General features: G+C 51.7%; 1 protein-coding gene across 3 annotated transcripts in view; it reads right to left on the bottom strand.

Annotated features, from left to right (window-relative positions):
- Positions 1-9,307, bottom strand: part of CACNA1S (calcium voltage-gated channel subunit alpha1 S) — a 47,801-nt gene extending 38,494 nt beyond the window's left edge. For all 3 annotated transcript variants that reach the window (XM_075173952.1, XM_075173953.1, XM_075173954.1), the window contains exons 1-2: positions 9,147-9,307; positions 5,170-5,275 (exon numbers count right to left, since the gene is read on the bottom strand). In XM_075173952.1, coding sequence (XP_075030053.1) covers positions 5,170-5,275; positions 9,147-9,307 — 267 coding nt within the window. The remainder of the gene's footprint in view (positions 1-5,169; positions 5,276-9,146) is intronic.
- Between the last annotated feature and the right edge of the window lie 9,880 nt (positions 9,308-19,187).

Below are 19,187 nucleotides of genomic sequence, written 5' to 3'. Positions count from 1 at the left end.
AAATCAAGATAAAAATGAGGGCTGGAGCAGAGGAAGGCTCCTTTGAGTACGTGGTGGGAAACCCTGGTACTGGCACGGGAAGGGCCCAGTAGAGGGCAGGAAGGCCCCTTGGGGCTGCTGCGAACCATGTCCGGGAAGAGACGCTGAGAGAAACATTTCTGCTTCTCACAGCGGCCTCTGTCAGAGCACGGGGAGCACTTGGATGGGGAGATGTGAGATGTGCAGGAAAGAATTTGGGAGAGTTTTTGAATTATTTGCACAAATTTTTTAGAGCAGGGGGTTAGACTAGATGATCTCCAGAGGTCCCTCCACCCTCAGCTGCTCTGTGATGCTGTGATTTTCCTGCCACATCCCCCAGCCACAGCTCCTCCTTTCCCATAAACAAGTGACAGACCTGGGCTTGACAAACCCCATGGCTGCAACGACAGGAACCAAAAAAGCAATAAATCTCTCCAGCAGCTATGCAAGCGTGGAGGGGCCAGGCCCTACAATGAGTTGTTCCCCATTGCATCTCCCTCACTCGCTGTCCAGAGCTTCTCATTGCTCCATGTCCCCTCCCTATCACACCAGCTACCCACATCTGGTCAGGTGTCTGTGAGACATCTTGGTAGCATTCCTGAGGGTTGTCCCTGGACTAGATGCCCTAGGTCTGCTTGGTTTGAAAAGGCTTTGTTGGGTGCTGCCACCTCAGCCAGCAAAACCATGGACAGGAAAATAATTGGGACACAGTATGGACAAGGGCTCAGCTGACCCCTGTCAGACTCGGGCTACGGAGAGCCTAACCAGAGGAAGAGAAATCCAGGGGAGCTGCAGCTAATCTGCCCTTCTCCAGGGCTGGGAGCAGACGGTCAGCAGGGTCCGTTCAGAGGAAGCCGTGCTGCGGAGCTGGGGATCATGGGGCACCCTGCTTGATGGAGCAGGCTTTGGAAGCTACTGTATTTTTACTGGCATACAGGACAAGTGGTCAGCTCTGCTGCCCAAACTGGAGAGTGAGAGCTGTGCACCAGCAATGGGCAGCAAAAGTCACAGCTGGGATCTGTGCAAAGGGGAGGTGAAATCCTCTTGCCAGCTCTGTCCATGGGGGAAGGAGCTTGAAAGAAGGCAACCTTGCGATGGCAGGGCTGTATATGAAAAAGCTCCCGGGGTGGCCAAGCACCGGTGAGTCGGGCCAGGAAGGGACAGCAACAGGGAGATCAGAGGGGCCTGGCTCAGCTGCCTACCCAAAACCCCAGGTTGAGCCACGGAGGCTGCCAGGCTTGCCAAGCCACAAGCTGGGCAGGGTGCTGGCCCTTGACAGCAGCCCCAGATCCCAGGGCGAAGGGGAGGATTGAGGCAGGGAAAGCTCATACAGCTGCATCTTACGTCAAGATGCTGGGTAAAAGAGCAACAGTAGTTTCTGAAGTCCCACGCACAGAGTCTGTGCATGGAGATGTGCACGCGTGTAGTCTATTCTCACAGCTATTAGAGGACCCCAGGAGACCACGGGTGACCCCAGGCTCTAGGAAAGCCACATGTAATCAGGACTTCCCTGCAGTGAGTGACCCATGCCAGCCTCAAGGGACAGACGCCCGACAGCAGGTAATCGCTCTTCAAAACCAGCACTGGGCCAGCAATCTCTGCTCAAGGACTGCTAGACACAGGTCAGCTGCCCAAATGTCGCTGTTTTCAGTGCTACTGGAGATGCCCTGGGCTACATGAGACAGTCCTGGGGTGGCAGATGTTACACAGGACCCACAGGCAAGTCAAACCCCTCCAGAGCAGCAGACGGAGGCCTAGGACACCCGCAGCAGCAACATCAGATGCCCATATTCCTGTAACTGAATTGTGCCTGGGGCTGTGCTCAGGCTTTAAAACACAGGGGTCCTCTGACCCCTATGGCTGAGACACAACCCAATGCAACCCAAAATGGTGGGATTTTTGGACGCATATTCCTTTATATTAAACATCCATTCTACCTAAACATAAAGCCATTATCTGTGATACTAACAGAGTGCCTACACATAGGCCATTACCTGCGTTATTGAGTGTCTTCTGTACATCTTGAGCTCCAGCTCTGTCCCCCACTCACCAGGCCCCATGCCCTCCTGATATGTTTACAAAGCACATGGGACTCAGCCCAGCTGCTTTTGGATGCTCTGAAAGGGCGGCATCCCTCTGAGAGGTCACCCTTGGGTCCATTAGTGGGGAAAAATAGGTACTTTATGCAGCTTGTCAAACACCACGCATCAGAACCACAGGAGACCAATTGCCCTAGGAGACAAACCCTACTCTAAATTTGCTTTTATTTCTCAGTTGACCATAAATGGAGTCCAGGCAGCCAGCTCACATGCAGACATCTGTATTTTCTTGGGTAAATCCCCTCGAGTAACCTGCCTTGCTAAACACATTTCTGAACTTATGTGCTCCTGGAGCAAGGCTTCTAGTGAAAGACGGACAGAGTGATTTGGAGCTCACTGACAATTTTGGAAACTCAAGTCAAAGTGAAAATAAAAAACCTGAATTTTTGATTGAGTTGAAAAGTCAAAATCATTTCATGAGGGTTGAAGAAAATATTTTGATTTCATTAGATTTAGACAAAATTAGACAAAAACAGCATTACAAAAAAATCTGGATGAGAAGAAATCTAATCTAAAAAGAATAATAATGAAATATGTTGAAATTAAACAACTGTATTTCTTCCAGGATAAAGCGAAATGGATTCATAGAAGATTTACGGGTTATAAAATACACTTTTTTCATGCCACAAAATGAGTTCTGGTTAACAAAACTTTCATGAGACTAATTCTAAATCTAGTGTAAACTCTGTGTGCAAATTTTCCTCAGGTGGTCCTGGAAAGGCAGAGTCACAAGTGTGGCTGCTCTCCAGGTTTTCCAAACTTGTGGGAGGAAAGTGGCAGCAGAGATCTCCCAGGAGATCCTCCCTTCCCGAGACTCTCCTTGCTGGAGACCCCCAGCTTTAGAGCAGAGTGGCTTTCGCTGCATTAAGTGCCTGGGTTGTAGGATGCTTCTCTGAAGGAAGCTTGGGCTGGACAGGCTCCTGCACACCCGTTAGCAGTGAGCTCTGATGAGAGTCAGCCTCGATCCTGCCTCCACAAATAATGTGGGGCAACGTCCTCACTGCTCTGACTCTGTTTCCCCTCATACATTTTGCCTCCTCAACAATTTCAAGGTCTTTAGATAAAGATCAATCCTCTCCAGAGAGGCCTGGGCAATGAAAGAGGCAATTAAAAAAGTGACAGGGAGAGATTAAATGCATTGCAGCATCTCTCTGCTGCAGGAAGAAACACCTCCAACAAACTTTTGCTGCACCACCTGCGGGCCCCGTGCAGAGCACAGCCCGATACCCAAGGTGATGGGGGTATGGCTCAGCTCTTAACTGGGATTGCTCCTACAAAGCCACCAGAAGATGACTGACAAAGGGACATGCAGAGCAGGGGTGAAAGAACAGAGGCCTGGGGCTGCCACGCTCCTGATACAGAGGGCTCTTGGCACGGCTACAGGCTGAAAAATCCCCAAATAGGATATAGCATAAGCAATCTAACATACAATAAATAAAAATAGATTAAGTTTCATTTATAGATGACATTACTCGCTACATGACTGCCTGCCCCCCATTAATGAGAAAGGCTGTTGGTCTTTCTTGGGCAGCATCAGTCCCTGCCGGGAGCACTGCGAGGCGGGTTGCTGCCAGGTTGTCCTCCCTGTCATGCCACACTGCCACATGCTGCTGGGCTTTCTCCAGCTCTGCCCTCGCAGGCGTCCTGGTCTCATCCAAATCCCAAAACCCATGCCAGCGGGAAGCCCCCATCCCCACTGTCCCCACCTCCTGCTTTCCATGCTCAACCTGCCCCATTTTTGCTTTGCCTCTTTAATCACTCAGCTGAGATAACTGCACTTTTCAAATCCTGTTACGCCCCCTTGGCCAGGGAAGAAACCAAAACCAGTGTCTTGAGCTTAACTCTGCCCCGAGCTCACACGTGTGAGAGAAGCTGGTCAGACAGCGCACCGGGAGGCTGAATGAACACCCCAGGAATTAACTCTCCATAGGTATTTTTAATTCCCCTCCTCTGTGGACCTATCTTGGTTTTGTTTTTAAAAGACGTAATAACACATTGCCAATAGTGACCTCTTTTCTTCTTTTTCCAAGGAAATGAGAAGAAAACACTATCTTCAGTGCCACTAAAAGCCTCTTGAGAGGGAAAGAGACAAAAGCAGTTCAAAGAACTAAAAATTGCACAAGTAAAAGCTTACTTTGTATTTTGTACCTCAGATTTTTTGACTGCTTTAATATTTCTCCCTGCAGAGTCTCTAAGGAACAGGCAAAAACCAGAGAGGTGCTTTTTTAAGTCACAAGATGCCAGCAATATCTGCATACAACACACCCCACCCCAACACTGAGGAGTCCTGAAATTCGCAGAAGAGAACATTTCATTAAAAAAGGGTGTATTTAGGTGCTTTGAATCAGTCACCAAACTCAGAGTCTCAATGGAAATCAATGTGGATTGAACCACAATGGGGATCTGAAGAGGGGAAAGGGGTGACAAACTAAAAATAGTGCCAACTATTGATTTGGATGACATCAAAACATCTTATTCCAGGCAAAATGGAGTGACTGGGAAAAAACAAATGGAATAACTGATTGGAAAGGAGCAACCTCTCTGCTTAACAGAGATTTTTTTTTTTCCCCTCTTAAATAAAAAGTACCAAAATTAAAATACAGTTTTGAAATTAAAGGTCAGAAAATTTTATTCCAAAAATGCTGAAACAAAACATTTCAGTCTTTTTGGAACAGGATGTTTCCTTTTGGAAGTGTCATGATAAAAATCTGAGGGAATTTGTTCTTTATTTGGCATCAATTCTTCCCTCCTGTGTGCTTCACACACCAATCTGCTGCCTTTGATCTCAACCTAGGGGTGGTTTCAGCCCCTCTGGAAACCCATTTTGCAGCAGTTTCTCCACCACTCTGCCTCCTTCTGACTTTGCATCACCTCTTGCTGGACCAGCGACCCTGACTGCACCCTGCAGGGCAGCAGCAGATGCCTCCATTACAGGGACTACCATCTCGCACCCATGCCACGCTGAGGGACCGGCTCCGCAGAGCCCTCAACGCCGAGCACCTGGCTGTCCAGCGAGGAGGTCAGCAGGACAGCGGGAAGGTCTGCGCCTTACCAGGCTGGAGTTGGCAACGTTGCTGTCATCCTCAGGCATCGGCAGGTAGATGGCCAGTGCAACACAGTTGGCAAAGATGGTCAGGAGGATGATGATCTCGAAGGGTCTGAGAGGAAGCGTCAAGGAGCGGAGACAGGAACGAAGAAGCAGGTACAGCCCTACTGTACACCCGTCTGGGTATGTGTGGGGAAACCTCGCTGGCTATGGGGAAACGATCTCCCACTGGGGCAGAGAACCAGAGAGAGCAGTCAGACTTCACCCTCTGCACATCCTCAGTTGCTGCCCATTTCTTGGGGCCCCGGGGAGGGAGGGATGGGCCAGGATGAGACGCAAGGCCTGGACACTCAGGGCATGGCTGCTGGAGAGGGGCAGCTTTGGCACAGGACATACGGGGAGGGGGCACAAATTAAAAGGCTGCAGTAGAGGAATAATGAGGGGATGGGGTAGCTGGTAGTTTCCCCCTCATCATCCTTTAGTGAACCATCCTGAAGGGTCAGGACCCTCTTGCATAATGTAGGCACTTAACCAAAGCATCGGAGTGTGCCAGCCCTGGCTCCCTCTGTACTCAGCGTCCGTGAGGAAGACACTGCTGAGCAGCAGATCTTGGGTGGGCTGTGTCTCCCTGACTAGAAGGTATCTAGGGGCAAGACAGCTTAGCCAGGGTCTCCTCTAGCAGAACATCCATCTGCTAACATCCCCTGGTCTCCTACAGCCTCAGTGCCCCAGTGCAGGCAGGGCTCCTGTGACTGTCCCCAGGAGCGCCACGGGCTGGGAGTAACTGGAGTGCTCAGCCTGAGCTCCATCCCACTCCCTAGAAGGTGGAATTGTGCTGTTTGGGCCCTATGGCATCTCTGAACAAATGGGGTTTGCTATTTCCCCCTGAAGGCCCTAGGACAGGCACTTGGTCACTCCCAGGCTCCTGCTGCTGTTGCTGCTCTGCTGGGCCACTGAAACCTCATGGTCAAGCTTCAGCTATCATGTTCCTGAAGCCCCAAAAGAGCTCAAACTCTGGCTCCAGGACCTTGTCCATGGCCAGGCTCTCGCCCCAGGGACCCCACTCTCTGTTCCTCCCAGCGTGGGCCAAACCTGCCACCCTGTGGTACCCTGGGAGTGCAGTAGACATCTGGTCAGAAGAAGACAGCCATCATCTTTCGCTGCCCCTATGCTGGTCACATCCAGGCCCTGCTGCAGCTCTGAAGCGCTTGTGCCTAGCCACTGCATCATGCAGCTATGCACATACCTAAAAGCAATGGGGTCTTTCCCACTCATCTAGTGGCCTCGTGCTGTCAGAAGACAGCTGGGTGCAGCATGACGCAAAAACCTACAAGAAACATTTTCGGTCACAATGCTAATCTCAAAGTTTCCTGGCCAATAATGTTTCTTGACAAGTACATCTCAGTTGTCCCTGCTCCACTTGCCTTGCCTGTACCCCTGGAAGCCATTGAAACTAAAAGCAGGTAGAGGAAATGTAAACATTGGTCCAGCTGTCCACTGGGCCAGACCCACCTACAGTGTAAGTCAACAGTGACGTAAATCACCACATTCTCCTCCAGCCCCTTCTCCTCTCCATTGTCCTACCAGCCAACATCCACACTTATGACCACAGCCAGTGTCTACCCCCATAAACTGTTTTGAGATCTGCCTTGAAGTCCTTCTGGCTGCAAAAGGATCCTGGGGTGACACCACAAAGCTAGACATATCCCAACAACCATCAACTTGCTGGGCTGGCTGTCAAGCACACAATACCCAGCTGCACACAATACCAATTTGCAGAGTACCCAGATTTCCTTGTGCTAACAAACGTGTTTTCTGAGATGTGAGCAACTTCAGCATAAAACCCCCTCCGCCTCAAGCCAGCCTGACTTTCACCCACCCTAGGCTGAGTGTGGTGATACTCCCCACTCTCCAACTGCCTGGAAGAGACCCTGTCCCACTCCTGTGGCTCAGCTTTGTGCTCTGACAGCAGACGCTATACAGCAGAGATGGGCCCAAGGAACAGGAATGTGTACTGCCATATTGAACCCAGATGCCAGGTATCCCCACAGAAAATGGTCACAGCTAATCTCCCCTTGGCTGCTGCCTGGCCCTGAAGCCCCTAACAACCCGTAGGAACTGGAACGAGCCTGGCATGCCTTGCAAACCCCGATCCCTGAACGAGGGCAGCCAGGTGCATTTGGGTATAAATACAGCCAGGCGCAAGGGAGGGGCTGGAGAAACGCGATGCCGTGGATCATTTGTCCCGCACAGGTCAAACCACCTGCACCTGCAACCTTCCTGGTGGGACACCCACCCCTCCCCTCCACACTCCCCCTCCAGGGCACCAATGTGGGAAAGACTCCCCACTGTGCTACGCACCCTCTCTGGCATGCATTGGCCCAGGAGGAGGAATGTGTTTGAGCATGTTGGAAGATGTAAGTCCTATTTCCAGCTCTTCCCCTGCCACTAGGGTGTATGCACAAGTTTCAGTGCCTATTTAAGACACAGACACAGTTCCCTTCCATGTGCTCGTAGAAAAACCCAGTCCTCATGCCAGAGAAGCAGAATTCCCCAGTTTTGGCTCTGCTCACTCTCCTCAAAGGACAGGGAGCCCCTTTGCAGTGAAGGAACAAGAGCTCAAAATCCATGGCCAGCGCAGCACCACCAGAGGTGTGAGCATGCCCTGAGTGCCTCCAAACGGGCACCCTGGGCTTTGAACAAGATGGCATCTCTGGCAATGCAGGGGCATGGTTTTGGTGTCCCCACAGCACTACGTGTACAGCAACACAGCCAGTCTTTCCTAAGGGCAGGGCCTGGCCCCGCAGCCCTTAGGTGACCAAGCCACCTCCAAGAGGAGCAAAGCCTGGTCACGCTGGGATGATCCTGCTAAGGCCAGGAACATGCAGATAGGTTCAGCAACTGAAATGAGAAAAGTTGGAGTAGAAGAACTGGATTTGCTGGAAACATTCCCAAATTCCATCCCTTTTGCTTGAGCCCAAACGTTTTACTGAAGCCAAAGTGAAATGTTTCATCTCCCATCCTCTTCCCTTCCATAAAATTCATGTGAACAAGGTGATATCCAAATAGATGGCCTAAAACAGTTCCTGGATAGGTGGCAGAAACATGACATCTTGGTATTTCCGAGCTATAAGCCCCAGTGAAAAGATGGCCAATCAAAAAGCAACCACCTAAACCCCATCCCTAAATTAAGCCAGAGGCACAGAGAGATACTGTCCCTCTGAACACTATCACTCACAAAAGCCTTCACCTGTGACAGCAGTGCCAGGGAGGGATGGGAAAGGTGCGCTGAGAAGACAATAGTGTCAGCAAGGATTTGGGGGATGCTGGCCAGCCTCCACCACCAGGGCAGGGAGCAGCTGCGGGATCAGGCGAGTGGTGACACACACGAAGAGCCATCCCAAGCAGCTCGCCATGGTCTCGCTACCCACCCCCAAACCTCTCCCCTGGGGCAGCCTGTTGTCCCCAGCTCCATCCTCAGCTCCCACTCCCCCAGCCTGGCCCTCCTCCTCTGCCTGGCCCCATCCCCACCCTGGGATGGGCACTGTGTCCCCTCCTCACACACCAAACCCTCTCCCCTCCTGGCAGGCTGTCCCCTGTTTCTCCCCAGCACAGCTCCTGCCAGCACAACGTGTTCATTCCCACAAGTCTCTTGTCACCTGGCCTGTCCCTGCCTGTCCCCGCACCACCCTACCAAAGGTCCCCCATGGCCTGACCCGCTTCTCAGCCCCAGCTTCCCCCACAAGCCTATTCATGCCCCCAGTTTGCACAGCCATTGCCTTTGCCAACGAATTCTACTGGGGCTCCCCAAGCACCTCGTTGTCTTTTACAGACCCAGTGAGACAGCCAGCACAGGCCTGAAGTGGGCTGACAGCTCTCCTGCCTGCAGCCCACGCGGTCCTGCTCCCCAGCACCCCTCCCCAGCACCCCTGCTCACAGGCACACACACGGGTGCTCCCAAGCCCACGCAGCCAGAAGGATACTTCCACTCCACGATGCTGATACATGCCTTCCGCAGCGGGTTTTGCAGGGTTAAGCAGAACAGAGCCCTGGCTGGCCGGGGGGCTGCTGGCGGCACTGGCTTCTTGGACTTCTCCTTTTGTTGCCTCTTCTTCACGTCATCCTGGGGAGAAGCAGGCTCCATGGTGTTTCTCCCCTAGCCGTTTCTCCCCCTGGTGTCCCACACCCGAGCCCCCCTTTCCCAGGTCCCAGCCAGCTGGAGCTCCTCTGGATCTCCCTTCTTGCGGAGTCTGTCTCCTCTGCGCACTGGGGGAGGTGGGGGGGGAGTCAGGGCTGGAGCCCGCACTCGCTTGTACAAACACACATAGTATGAGTTTAAATTTAGATACCGGCTTGGCTCCCGGGTGCTGTCACAGCTCCTGAGGCAGCAAAAGGGCCCCTGCAGCTGTTGCTTCTTTACCCGGAGCATCAGGAGGCGGGCGAGTGCTTTGCATGCCACTGACCAGGGCTGGGGGTGGGAACAGGCTGCCGGGCGCTGGGCATACTGTGTCTGAAAGAAAGTGCCTTTGTCCCAGGTCAGCTCTTTCACCAGCTCCCCAGGCCTCCCTTGCCCAAACTGGCGAGCCAGGCTGCCTGGAGCAATGCATGCAGCCCCATTTGCTGAATCACATTATTCAGGGTGAGATGGAGAACCTGACTCTGGCCGGTTCCCAAAGGTTACCCCACAAACTGAACAGTCCCTTCTCTCTGCAGGATTTCACCTTCATTCAGTGCAAACTTCTCAGTTGAGCCCTAGACCCTGTGATCCTGAGGCTGTAGGACCTCTGGGGCTGGGTCCATCTAATGACAGGGACTTTGACCCCAATCTCAGAGCTCCAGGGAATCGTGGCGAGTCCAAAAAGTGCTCTTCTGGAACAAGCTGGCTTGCTTTCTGGAGGGGTAGAGGAAATCCTTGGCTGGCACCAGCCACTCAAACAACCCCTTGCTCAGCCTCACCCCCTCAGTCCTGCTTGCAGGGCATGGAGGATGCCTGGGGATGCAGGAACCCAACAAGCCTACGCTGTATTGTGTCCTGGCCAGTGCAGCTGGGCTTGGGAAAGCCCAGCTGGATGAATGGTATGAACAGTTGAGCTGGTAGGCAGGCAGGGAGACAGGCAGGTTATCATAACCCCTTTACAGCATAGGAAACTGAGGCACCAGAAAGGGTTGCTCTTGGGGTTTTCCTATGGTTTCCTGGACTGAGTCAGGAAAATAATTGCAGCGATCTTATTACTTATAGTTATGTGCCACTGCAAATGGTATCCCTGTCCTACAGGGATGTTACAATCTAATGTGACTGACCAGCTGTGCCCCAGTCAACCCCATGCATCCCAGGGAGCTGCTCTACCCACTGCACCGTACTGCCTTGCTCAAAGCTTTCTCCCCTTTGATTCGCAGGGTCATTCCACTGTGGAGGGAAATGACTTTGCAGCTGTGCAGCAGGCTGTGTCGAGGACCAGGAGGGCCACAGAGCCGAGGGAACTGATCACTCCCTGCCCATGGCACGGAGGCAGCATGGGAGAGCAACTCCTGCAGCTACTCCAGCCAGTGTTGATGAACTTTGGAAGAGAGTGCCCTCTATTGTAAAGGGGTTAAATTAGTAACCTGTCCCCTCCTATACCACTCTGCTGCATTTTGTGCAAATCAGAGTCAAATCACTCCTGCTGAGGGCTCCAGCCCTGTCTCCATGGGAGGCAGGTCCATTTCTCATTTAGTCCTCGTTCTTCCCCCTAAACCCTGGTGAAAACCAGAAGCCATATTTCTGCTGCTGCCCGTGCAGAAGAACCTGTCCCACGGACAGCAAGGATGTGGACCCATCTAGCGGGGAGTCTGAGAAGAAACATCTGCCCTTTGACTCACCCTGGAAAAGTCTCAGAGGAAGAGGGCAGGGTGTGTGAGTAGGGCTGCGCAGCCTGCACCGGGGGGCAGGGGCCTGTGGAGAGGATACTCAAGGCCTCTCTGATCTCCTCTACACCTCTTTGCTCACACATCCTGTGTGCAGCTGCTGGCAACCACTCGTCACTTTGCTGTGCTCTGTATTTTGCATGGGGCTGTGCTGGCAACCACCAACCTGACATGGCTTTAACAAAACATACTGCAGCGCTCTGCTCGACAGAGATGTTCCTACCTGCCCAGCAGGGAGAGACTCCTTCCTCGTGAAACCTCTTCACATCCATCCTCATCTTCCCTGCACACTTCGTGGGCCTTCATGTTCACCTCCTGCTCCATCACTGCACGAAGACACGGTCTTACGAAGGGCCCCAAACACAGTGAGCCCATCATGGGAGGCCTCCACACAGGTGGGCTTCTCCTGCCACTGTGAAGAGCAGGGACGGAAACGCTGCCTGCGCTGCCCATTCTCCAACAGCGACCACACCAACGAATACCTCGCACCTCCTGGCACGCGCAGACGTGTGTTCACGCACCTCCTGAAAGCTTCCCCTTTCCCCAGCCCGGGCACCTCCCTGCTTCGCTGCTCGGCTCCCGCAGGACCTTGCCCGAGCCGGACAGACAGACGGCAGCAGGCAGCCTGTCCTGCTCCGGGCCCACCTCGGTCTCTCGCTCCCGCACGCGCCAGCCCAAGGCCGCGCCAGCCCACGGGAACATTCAGCCGGAGCTGGGGCCCCGCCAGCGGCTCCTCCCGGGGCGGGGCGAGGCAGCCTGGGGCAGCCGGCCGGCGTTGCGGGAGTGAGAAGGAGCCGAAGCAGGCACCCGCCCCGGGGCGGCCGGACCGGAGCTGCCCCTGGCCTGGGCTCTCCCCCCAGCGGCCCCGCCGAGCCGAGCCGAGCCGAGCCCAGCCCAGCCGAGCCGAGCCGAGCCCAGCCCAGCCGAGCGGCGTTGCCTGCAGCCGGACGGCAGCTTCCCGCTGGGGCGGGGCGTCCCGAGCTCGGCCCCACTCCCGCCCCTCGGCCGGTGCCGCTCCCGCCCCGCCCCCGCCCGCTCCCGGACCCGCTCCCGGCATCGCGGCCCCGCCAGGAGCTGCTGCGGCGCCGGGCGAACACACCCCTGGAAAGCCCCCGGCCCACCCCGGGAGCGGGAGCAGCGCTCCGGGCCACCTTTGTGATGGGGGGTGGGCGCCCCCCGACGCCACGGGCGCAGGTGGCTGCTGGAGGGACCACGGGAGTTCGCGAGGTGGCGTGGGGACAGCCGCGACCCGTGCGGGCACACGCGCGCGTGTGTGTGAGTGTGCGTGTGTGTGATTGAGGGGGTATCTGCCAGCATGGGGTGGGATGCCGCCTCGGGGGCAGGTGTGTCCACGTACCAGCAAGAGAGAGAGAGAGGGGAGACTGGGTGGGATCCAGGGGCAGCTACCAGGCAGGCAGACAGACGGTCTGACCCAGCTGCTGGACGGAGCTGCATTGCCTGCCTCTGTGTGTGTGTGTACGTATCTATACATGTGTGTTTGTGTATATATATTTTTCCCACTCAAGGACTAAAGGACCTTCATTCTGATCAGCCAGAGAGGGGAACAGGATGAGGCTACTGGTGCTGTTTGTGTTTTTGTGAATGCTGAGTGTGTATGTCTTAATCTGTGCAGCCAATCATATATCTACATATATACATATGTAGATGTGTATATAGATGTGTTGGCATCTCTGTGTGTGGGAGTCTGTGTATGTGTGTGCCTACTGGGAACCCATGCTCTGCCTCGTTCCTGGTTGGACCTGGGGTTATGGAACAGCGGCAGGATTCAGCAGCCCCTAGCAGGGACATGTTTCATTTGCAAAGAGTTTACTTCCACAGCCCCTGATCTTCTCTTGTTGAGTATGTCCCTTGGAGATGCACGCATGGTCTTAATTTTTAGGTAAACAGAAAGCATCCCTTTACCAGGGTTGAACCCACAAGGCAAAACCCCAGATAAGGTTTGTTTAAATCCCCAAATAGGTGGAAAGTACCTGCACTGAACACAATGACAAGGTAAGGCTTTGACTCAAGTTTTTTTGAGTTTTGTCAAAAACCACATGGATGCCAGCAGGTAAAATAGCTCTGCCTTGAGTTACTTAATGAGAGAATGAAGTTTCCTGGGTCATGGGAGGGGAAAGAGCCACTGTCTGTCCCATAGCTGGGAAGAGGGTCTTCTGGCAAGGCTACTTTGAGCTTTTTTTTTTTCTTTTTTTTAGATTCAGCCGTCTAAACAAACATGCCTTTCATAGTTGGTTTATACATTCACATGAGACAAGAGTTAAAGCATCCCTTTATTGCATAAACATAAAAGCAGTCACTGCTCACCAAGCAGCAGAACAAAGCATATGAAGAAGCAAACATGGTTTCAGTATTGTCACCTTCCATTTGTGCACTGTTTCTGGATTCAGCCTTCATTTGGAAAAAGGACTCATGACCTAAATGGCAAAACATTTCCCTTTCCGAATTGGCTTTCCAACCCATTATTTCCTCACAGAGATGCTGCCTGCATCTTTCCTAGACTGTGTTTGATCTGATACCTCAAAGGATGATAGGAAAAGCCATATTCAGCCAGGCCAGATGTCCATACATTTCAGTGCCCTATCTCTCACACCAGCCAGGAGCAGATGCTCAGATAATTTTAAGGAGCAAGGTCATGTTTCAATATAGTTGTGTCTCTCTGTCAGCCAACTGTACTACCCACCTCACTAAGCAACTGTGTCCTAGTTATAAGGCAACTGCAATTATGCAGGTCTTATAACTAATATAGCATTCACTAGTTTTCATAGTTTCTACACTTGGATAAGAAAGAACAAAAGAATAAAAGAAAGTAAGGGAGGGAGGGAAGGAGGATGGGAGTAAGGGAGGGATGAAGGAGAAGAGAGAAAGGGACAAAAAGAGAGAGAAATCCTAAACGTTGGTAAGCCCTGTTAGTCAGGACAACAAAATCTTGAGACAGGATTACGCAAGTAAATAGCTGAAATTTCACCTGCAATGCACTTCTACTAAGCTTTGTTTCTACTAAGCCATCAGCCTTTAAGTTCTCTGCTTACATCGCAGTAGCACAAAGTCCTCATAGTGTTAACAATAGCCAGCACCCTTTCTACCTTTAATAATACGCTGCTTTTAATTCTCCACACCCATCCATTTTCCCTAGCCTCTGCTCCATACATCCTCACTCTTCACCATTGGTGATCCTGAGAAAATAGTTGCTGCTTGTGCAGTGATTTAGCAATCCTTAACATCCAGGTTTTTGCCCTTGCAATTGTCTCTCCAGCCATACCTGGAAAAGAAATAAAGGCTGTAATTTTAGGAGTTAGATAATGTTTGAATTGGTTATAAAACCAAACTTGGTTAGTCTCTGAGAATCTTGGGTGAAGAAAGCAGAACGTGAAAGATACGAATCAATGAAAATTCTGATGAGCTCAATCTAGGGAGCTGGGGGAAGGGGAAGGAAACAAAAGGGAGAGGTCTGGGAAGGGAGGGAAATTTAGGGAGTTAGAGCAGGTGCTGGGAGCCAGGACTCCTCAGTTCTCCTTTCAGCTCTAGGAGAAGGACTGTGCTAAACTTCACCAAATACAGCTCCTCACGCATTGCCCCCCCGCAGTCAATAGCAGGATAATTGCTCTCACAGTGACTGCCCTCTGCTGGCCAATCAGGTTGCTGCAACAAGAGTGACATCACAATACCCCGGTCCTGTCTGTCTTTACTTGCCGGTGCCTCTGCCCTCCCCCTGAACTGTCATCTCTACTGCAGGGTCTTTGTGATTCACACTTGGTGACCTCAAAAATTTACCTGGCCAGGGTGCTACAAATGAAGTGACTTCACAATCAACATCCCAGACATTGTCTTGCACTTTTAATAGCAAATCTGCAGCTTGAAGAGAGGAAATAGGGAATCACTCAAGTTTTGTGAAACACCCACCCTGTGTGATGGGAAAAGACTGCTTGTACAAACTGGAGTCAGTCAGTGGAGGGTGGGTGACACAGCCAGAAGTTTCTTCCTACTAGAGATATCAGTTCAGATAATGCAGACAAATAACTAGGGCCTGGCTTGAAGTTTAGCTGACTAAAAAGAACATGATAAATTACTAGACTGCTGGAGGTCATTGGTTCAGCCTTTCACCCAAAATAGGATTAATTTAGACCAGATTGCTCAGGGCCTTGGTCTAGCCAAGATTTGACTAGCTCCAGCGATGGAGATTTCACAGCCACTCTGGGCCTGTTCCACTCTTGGAACACCCTCGAGTTAAAAACATTTTGCTTATACCTGATGTGAATTTCTCCTACTCCAGCTTGTGTCCGTTGCCTTTTCTCCTACCACTGTACACCTCCAAGAATCTGACTTGATCTTGTCTATACCCTCCTAGTGAGCAGCTGTAGGTAGCAATAAAATCTCTAGAGCCTTCTCTAGGCTTGAATGAAGCCATTTCTCTCAATCTCTCCTAGTATATCATGCACTCCCAGCCCTAATCATTTTGGACTTGCTCCAGCATGTCCCTATCTTATATTGGGGAGAACAAAAGCCAAACACAATGCTCCAGATGCAGTCTCATAGGGGCCCTTAGACAGACCTCCTTATTTTAACTGCAATATTAGGTTAAATTAAAGATTCCACATTTGTCTGGCACATAGTTTTCACGGTTTAACCCCAGCCAGCAACTGAACACCACGCAGCCGCTCGCTCACCCCCGCCCTCCGGTAGGATGGGGGAGAGAATCAGGAGGGCACAAGTAGGAAAACTCGCGGGTTGAGATGAAAACAGTTTAATAATGGAAATAAAACAAAGTAGAACAGTAATAATAACGAGAACAACAACAATAACAATATACAAAGCAGGCGATGCACAATGCAACTGCTCACCAACTACTGACCTCATGTCGCAAATGGGGGGAGGGACTGGGAGGGACCCCCACCTCCACCCCTATTTTTTATACTGAACATGACGTCACGTTGTATAAAATACCCAGCTATGGCCCTGGCTATGCTCCCCCCCAGCTTCCCCTGCACTTGGCAGGGTATGGGAGACCGAAAACCCAGCAACAACCAAAGCATCAATGGGCCATCAACCCTCCTCTCATACCAAACCCAAAACACAGCACCTGCCCCCAGCTACTGGGAAGAAAGTTAACTCTGTCCCAGACAGAACCAGGACAGTATCTACCCCTTATTCTATACCATCTACGTCATGCCCAGGTCTCACATGTTCCAATACATTCCGATTAATCACCACCACTTTTCCTGCCTTTTGATACATACACACAGCTATCATTCCCTTAGTCTATGGGCCATCCCTCTAAAATGTCCATTGAGTTCATTTAGTCCATGACTTCAGGTTCCATCTGTCATAACAGTCTTTCAGGGCAGGAGAGATGGTGTGTAGTGTTGGACTGTTGCATGCTGAGGTCCGTTCTGGTTCCATTATCACTGCGCTCATCTGGTTCTATCATCGTTGCACTTTGTTCGGTTTCATTGGAGTTCATTCTTCATTACTCTGGCTGATTCTTACTGCAATACCATTGATATGACATATAGCAACCATAGAAGTGATGACATACAGTATTATATAGCAATCAACATCATACAATTCAGTTCATTGGCTATTTTCACCCAAAATTAAATCTCCTTGAGATATATACCGGACATCCCCATCCTTTTGAAGTACCCACTAAGTGCACCCAGGTCCTTGAGCAAAAGCAATTCCACTGATGGGGTTTCCCTTGCCAGAGGCAGGAGTAACCCAGACCGTCTTCCCCAGCATATTTCTTATGTGCACGACAGGGACTTTATCCCCCTCTACAGTACGAAAGCGTTTTGATTGGGCAGGGCCAGCTCGAGTGACAGATCCCCTAGTGTTGACTAACCAGGTGGCTTTTGCTAAATGTGTACCTCAATGCTTGAATGTCCCACCACCCATTGCTCTCAGTGTAGTCATTAGCAGACCATTGTAGCATTCGATTTTCCCAGAGGCTGGTGCATGGTAGGGGATGTGATAGACCCACTCAATGCCATGCTCTTTGGCCCAGGTGTCTATGAGGGTGTTTCGGAAATGAGTCCCGTTGTCTGACTCAATTCTTTCTGGGGTGCCATGTCGCCATAGGACTTGCTTTTCAAGGCCCAGGATGGTGTTCCGGGCAGTGGCATGGGGCACAGGGTATGTTTCCAGGCATCCTGTGGTTGCTACCACCATGGTGAGCACATAGTGCTTGCCTTGTTGGGTTTGTGGGAGCGTGATATAATCAATCTGCCAAGCTTCCCCATATTTATACTTCAACCATTGTCCTCCATACCAAAGAGGCTTTACTCGCTTGGTTTGCTTGATTGCAGCGCACGTTTCACATTCATGGATAACCTGTGCAATAGTGTCCATGGCCAAGTCCACCCCTCGATCACGAGCCCATCTATATATTGTGTCTCCTCCTTGATGGCCTGAGGTGTCATGGGCTCACCGAGCTATAAATAATTCACCCTTATGTTGCCAGTCCAGATCTACCTGAGCCCCTTCAATCTTAGCAGCCTGGTCCACCTGCTGGTTGTTTTGGTGTTCTTCAGTGGCCCGACTCTTGGGTACGTGAGCATCTACGTGACGTACTTTTACAGCCAGGTTCTCTACCCAGGCAGCAATATCTTGCCACAATGCGGCGGCCCAGATGGGTTTACCTCTGCGCTGCCAGTTGTTCTGCTTCCACTGCTGCAACCACCCCCACAGGGCATTCGCCACCATCCATGAGTCAGTATAGAGATAAAGTACTGGCCATTTTTCCCGTTCAGCAATGTCCAAGGCCAGCTGGATGGCTTTCACCTCTGCAAACTGGCTCGATTCACCTTCTCCTTCAGCAGTTTCTGCAACTTGGCGTATAGGACTCCATACAGCAGCTTTCCACCTCCGATGCTTCCCCACAAGACGACAGGACCCATCAGTGAACAGGGCATATTGCTTCTCGTTTTCTGGTAGTTTGTTATACAGTGGGGCCTCTTCAGCACGCATCACCTCCTCCTCTGGGGATATTCCAAAATCTTTGCCTTCTGGCCAGTTCGTGATCACCTCCAAGATTCCTGGGCGACTGGGATTTCCTATTCGGGCCCGTTGTGTGATCGGTGCGACCCACTTACTCCACGTAGCATCGGTTGCATGATGTGTAGAGGGAACTCTCCCTTTGAAGATCCAGCCCAGCACCGGCAGTCGGGGTGCCAGGAGGAGCTGTGCTTCAGTACCAACCACTTCCGAAGCAGCTCGAACCCCTTCATATGCTGCCAACATCTCCTTCTCAGTTGGAGTGTAGCGGGCCTTGGATCCTCTGTATCCCTGACTCCAGAACCCTAAGGGTCGACCTCGAGTCTCCCCTGGTGCTTTCTGCCAGAGGCTCCAGGTAGGACCATTCTCCCCGGCTGCGGTGTAGAGCACATTCTTCACATCTTGTCCTGCCCGGACTGGCCCAAGGGCTACTGCCTGAACTATCTCCTGTTTAATTTGTTCAAAGGCTTGTTGTTGCTCAGGGCCCCATTTGAAGTCGTTCTTCTTCCTGGTCACTTGATAGAGGGGGCTTACAATCAGGCTGTAATCTGGAATATGCATTCTCCAAAAGCCCACAACGCCTAAGAAAGCTTGTGTTTCCTTTTTGCTAGTTGGTGGGGACATGGCTGTTATTTTGTTGATCACATCCATTGGGATCTGGTGACATCCATCTTGCCATTTTATTCCTAAAAACTGGATCTCCTGTGCAGGTCCCTTGACCTTACTTCGTTTTATTGCAAAGCCGGCCTTCAGAAGGATTTGGACTATTCTCTCCCCTTTCTCAAAAACTTCTTCTGCTGTGTTGCCCCACACAATGATGTCATCAATGTATTGCAGGTGTTCTGGAGCCTCACCCTGTTCCAGTGCGGTGTGGATCAGTCCATGGCAAATGGTAGGGCTGTGTTTCCACCCCTGGGGCAGTCGGTTCCAGGTGTACTGGACGCCCCTCCAAGTGAAAGCAAACTGTGGCCTGCACTCTGCCGCCAAAGGGATGGAGAAGAACGCATTAGCGATATCAATTGTGGCGTACCACCTGGCTGCCTTTGACTCCAGTTCATATTGGAGTTCTAGCATGTCCGGCACGGCAGCACTCAGTGGCGGCGTGACTT

The sequence above is a fragment of the Calonectris borealis genome, chromosome 26, assembly GCF_964195595.1.
Source record: "Calonectris borealis chromosome 26, bCalBor7.hap1.2, whole genome shotgun sequence".
NCBI classification, from domain to species: Eukaryota; Metazoa; Chordata; class Aves; order Procellariiformes; family Procellariidae; genus Calonectris; species Calonectris borealis.
The sequence above is the reverse complement of the archived record's forward strand: the minus strand, read 5'-3'. Positions and strand labels throughout refer to the sequence as shown.